Here is a 4,611-nt window from a genome sequence, read left to right as displayed (position 1 = left end):
CCTCTGTGGGGATAATCCTGACAGTGTTTCCCTGTGGGATTGAGGCCCTGCTGCCCAGTATGGAAGCTGCTTTAATAGTGTCCTGGATTGGCCGTCTCCCCATCCCTGCATCCTCTCCATTGAGATAATCTACTTGCAGTGCAGTCTTTGTCTGCTTCTGGAAGAACCCAAACTAAGGCAGCACATGGCCCTCACTCAATATTTGTGGAAAGGAAGAATATTAACTTAGAACAAGTAGTGTTGTAGGGCCCTTTTAATGCTCCAGAACTTTGCTTGAAATGCTGTCTTGGGGGATTAGAGGAGGCCCATATTGATAAGAGAAGCAATATTCCTTTTGAGACTTTCCATAATAACCTCCCAAAGACGATGTTCTGGAACTCACTTATTTTGAAGGCCACATAGGGCAGGGAGTATATTTAATTTAAAAAAAAAAAGGCTTTAGGGAATTCGGGACATTTTCCTTGGGCTTCTGAAAGCATGCTGTGTGAGGAATTTTACCCATGAAATTAGTTTAAAATTTAGAATTGATACAATCTACACACTTTCTCTTTTTTTGTGGGTGGGGGAGAGTACAGATATCTAATTGTGATGGGAAATTAAATAACAAAGAGATGCCAGCTTATTTGAGAAAAAAAGGACATTCGGAAAAGAATTTTGTTCATTAACTTGCTTACACTCTTCAGGAAGGAGCTGTGGCTTCCGGGGCCTCGAGCGGCGTTTTGGTGGAAGGTGAGCTGAGCTCATCAACACACCAGACACATGCTTCCTTCAGAGGTAGGTCTGATTTCCTTTTATTTTTATTCTTTTTTTTCTTAACACATAAATGTGTGGTAAGGATAAATGATAAGCTTGTCCGTGTCACAGGTGGGCTTTCACTCAGGTGGAGCATCAGGGTGGAGGAACTTCAGGATAAGGTTTCCTTCAAAGCAGTGATTGGGGCGCTTGGTCGTCAGCGAGGGCTGCCGGCCGCGGCTGCCGCCGTCTGGTCAGAGAGGTAGGCTGGGTTCTCTGGGACCTCCTCGTCACCGGGGTCAGAGTGGAAACCCTTCAGGGCCCAAACCCGGTACCGCTTCCTCCGGTTCCACTTGTAAATGCGAATCCTTTCCTCTTCTGCCTCTGGGTCGGCGAGAACGCCATCCCAACGCAGACTTTCGTTGATCTGGTTGGAAAGGGTCTCTTCTTTTTCGGCAAAGCGGGAGAGACATACGGCGGAGGAGTAAGAGGGGGTGAGCTTGCTTTCATCCCTGTCCTGTCTGTGCTCTGGCCCCGGGCCATGATCTTTGCTGGGACTTAAGATGTCATGGAAGGATGGAGACAGCTGCTGAGTCTTCAGGCCTCGACTCTGATGTTTATCTGCTGAGCAGATGAGTGGTGTTAGCGTTTGTGATGCCTGCCCTCAGCCTGCTTGGGGGTGATGCCCAAACCACTAAAGATGTGAGGGGGGACCTGGAGGCCCCTCCTCACCTGGGGCCTCAGGTGGCCAAGCCCACCAGCCCCGTACACATCCACTGCCTACATGCTTTGGGTTGGCATTTTGGGGAGGGAGGAACCATTTATTGAGCACGTACTATGAGCCAGGTCCTCTGGGTAAAGGCTGTCAGCCCTATTTTCCAGGTGAGGAAACAGACTCCCAAAGTTTCAGTCAGTTGCCAATGTCACAAAGCAGGTGGCAGAGCCGGGATTTGAACACACACCCGATTGCCAGGGCCCTGTCCTTTCCACACTGCCCCCCACCTCACCTACCCACATGCTCGCCAAGGTACTGCCCAGTTCTGGGAGCCTATGACTTACCCCTATTCCAGACACTTTATGATGGAAGAAATGAAGAACAACAGAAAAGCTTCCTAAATCTGACTGTGGAAAGCATTCTTCCAAGCCAGGAAATACTTTTGCTGTGTGGCTTACACTGATTTTTAAAAATATTAACAGCCCTTCTGAATTATATAACATGCATATACAATACTACAACTTGTGATTCTTTAATCAGCTCATCCTATTTCTTTGGGAGAGAGGAATCTCCCTCCCCCCACCAAAAAAAGAGAGAAGAAAATAAGAAAAAATTCCTCTCTTGGCATTCCTATACCTTCCTACTCCCTGAAAATTATTTGGTGTCCCCTGCTGACGGTATGAGGTACATGCCGCTGTAATCTTTAGAGGCAGAAGCTAAGCTAAAAAGATACACATGGAGCTTATTGACCTAAACTCCAGAATTGTTTTCTTGCCTTTTTCTTATGATCCCAACTGGAGAAGTAATTATAATCTGCCCGTCGCTCCTTCTGCCTTCAGCTTGTCAGGGGAGCTGGTTCTGCACAAAGAGGGCCAGGACCCAGAAACCTGAACCCAGGACTAGTCGTGCTGGAGGTCAGGGCAGCTGTGCCAGGGTCAACGAGACCCACCTCCCTGACAAGAGCCACCAAGGTGAACCACACAAGGACAGTGGAGACTTACAGCACCCGTGGACAGGTGCATTCTACGTCACTGTTGCACTCTCTCCACAAATGGGTGCTCAGGGCCTTTGTCGAGCCCCCAGGGCGTTCTATGAGAGGAGCTCGGTGAGCCGTAGGGCTCTGTGCTTTTGTGGCAGCCGTAGGGCTCTGTGCTTTAGTGGGTGTACGTCTGTGAAGTGTTCACAGGAGGGCCTGGAGTGAGAACCCCACGTGTATGGTCATATGTGTAGTGGAGAGGTCTAGGCATGTGAGTATGTAGTAGTGTCTGCTTGTGTGTGCAGACTGTGAATGTGTGTGCCTGCTGGGGTATCTGTGCTTTAGCTTTATTTGGCGATTATATTGATAGAAGGGGGTGTTGTTGAGGGTGTCAGGGATTATAGGAGTGTGTAGCAGTGACTGGTGTGATGGTGTTTGTGTGCAGTCGAAGGGTGGCCTTGGTAGATGAGGGAAAAGGAAGGGCGGCCTGTACAGGGAGCATACTTTATATGCATGTCCTGGGTGTCTACATGGCAACCAGAGGCAGGTGCCCCTATCAAATGAGGGTGAAAGGAGGGTGTCCAGGCGGAAGGCAGGAGCCTGTGCTTCTGTGTATGAGTGAGAGCATCTGTCACTAGTGCCTTTGTATCTGTGGATGGGGAAAGTCTCTGTGTGAGGATGGGGGCATCTCTGTAGGAGGGCTTGAGATTTCTGTGGGGAAGGTATAGATGTTCAGTATTTTAAGCTTGGACTGAGGGATGAGGAAGATGAGTGAGTGTCTGTGTAAAGCTAGGAGTCACAGGTGGGGCTGGGAGGCTCTGTGGCCTGTCTCTGTGTGGGGTTGAAGGTCTCCATTGATGTTGAGAATTCTCGACGCAGGATTTGGGGTCTCTGCGGACATGGATGGTCTTTGTGCGGAGGGCTGGATCATCATCGTGCGGAGAGAGGGAGGACCTCTGATTGGGACTGGCGAGTTTCTGTTTCTGGGCTTAAGGTCCCCACGTAGGTGGGGGTCTCTGAGGGGTGGGGTGGGTGTCCTCGGAGAAGAATCTCAGGTATGGGAGCTGAGGCGGACGCGCTAGCTGCTCCTCTTACCGTCCCCCTTCCCAGACCCCTTGGTCTTTTTCTTCTTTTTCTTCTTTTTCTTCTTCACCTTCCGTTTGGTCAGTTCTGAGGCGCAGCCCGAGACGGGGGGCAGTCTGGACCCCTGCGAGGCCGCCATGCAGCCCTCTCGCTCCTCCTCCTCGTCCTCGCCATCCCCCGACGCCCCGGCCCCACCGCCGCAGTCCATCCGCCCGCGGGGCCGCCCCCCGCGCCTGGGACAGCACGAGACCCGCTGCGGCTGAGCCGGAGGCTCCGGGCGCCGAGGGCCAGGCTAGGGCCACGCGTCTCCACGGCGACCGCCGCACACCGCCCGCGCATGCGCAATCCGCAGGCTGCCGCCCAGGAGCCGCTGGCGGAGATGTGCGCATGCGCATTTCATCCTGCGCGCTTGCTTGGTTGGCGGCGATAAGAGGAAGGGTGGGTAGCGAGATTCTGAATGCTTGGGTTGACACTCATTTTCCACTCCTGTGCCCTTTTATTATTTCCTTCTTTCTTTCTTCCTCTTTCTTTCTTCTGCCTCCGGTCTTAGTTGTGGCAAGCAGGGGCTTCGTTGAGGCATGCGGGCTCTTCATTGCGGCACTAGGGCTTCTCTCTAGTTGTAGCGCATGGGTTCCAGAGCGCGTGGGCAGCACGTGGGCTCTCTAGTTGAGGCATGTGAGCTCAATAGTTGCGGCCCGGGGTCTTAGTTGCATCCCCGTGGCATGTGGGATCTTAGTTCCCTGACCAGGGATCGAACCCGCGTCCCCTGCATTGTAAGGTGGATTCTTTACCACTGGACCACCAGGGAAGTCCCCTGTGCCCGTCTGTCTGTCTGTCTATCTATCTATCTATCTATCTATCTATCTATCTATCTATCTATCTATCTATCTAATCTATCTATGTATCTATCTAATCTATCTATCTATCTATCTATCTAATCTATCTATCTATGTCTGTCTATCTATCTCTATCTATCTATGGCTGTGTTGGGTCTTCGTTTCTGTGCGAGGGCTTTCTCTAATTGTGGCAAGCGGGGGCCACTCTTCATCGCGGTGCGCGGGCCTCTCACTATCGCAGCCTCTCTTGTTGCGGAGCACAGGCTCCA

The 4,611-nt window shown here is 51.5% G+C and overlaps 1 protein-coding gene across 1 annotated transcript; it reads right to left on the bottom strand.

Annotated features, from left to right (window-relative positions):
* Window positions 1-779: 779 nt before the first annotated feature.
* Window positions 780-3,845, bottom strand: LIAT1 (ligand of ATE1). Its single transcript, XM_061176870.1, is given in 3 exon segments — window positions 780-1,353; window positions 3,519-3,737; window positions 3,740-3,845. Coding segments are annotated over 3 exon segments (729 nt in total). The 3' UTR covers window positions 780-949.
* Between the last annotated feature and the right edge of the window lie 766 nt (window positions 3,846-4,611).

This window comes from Eubalaena glacialis, chromosome 19, assembly GCF_028564815.1.
Source record: "Eubalaena glacialis isolate mEubGla1 chromosome 19, mEubGla1.1.hap2.+ XY, whole genome shotgun sequence".
Taxonomy (NCBI): Eukaryota; Metazoa; Chordata; class Mammalia; order Artiodactyla; family Balaenidae; genus Eubalaena; species Eubalaena glacialis.
The sequence above is the reverse complement of the archived record's forward strand: the minus strand, read 5'-3'. Positions and strand labels throughout refer to the sequence as shown.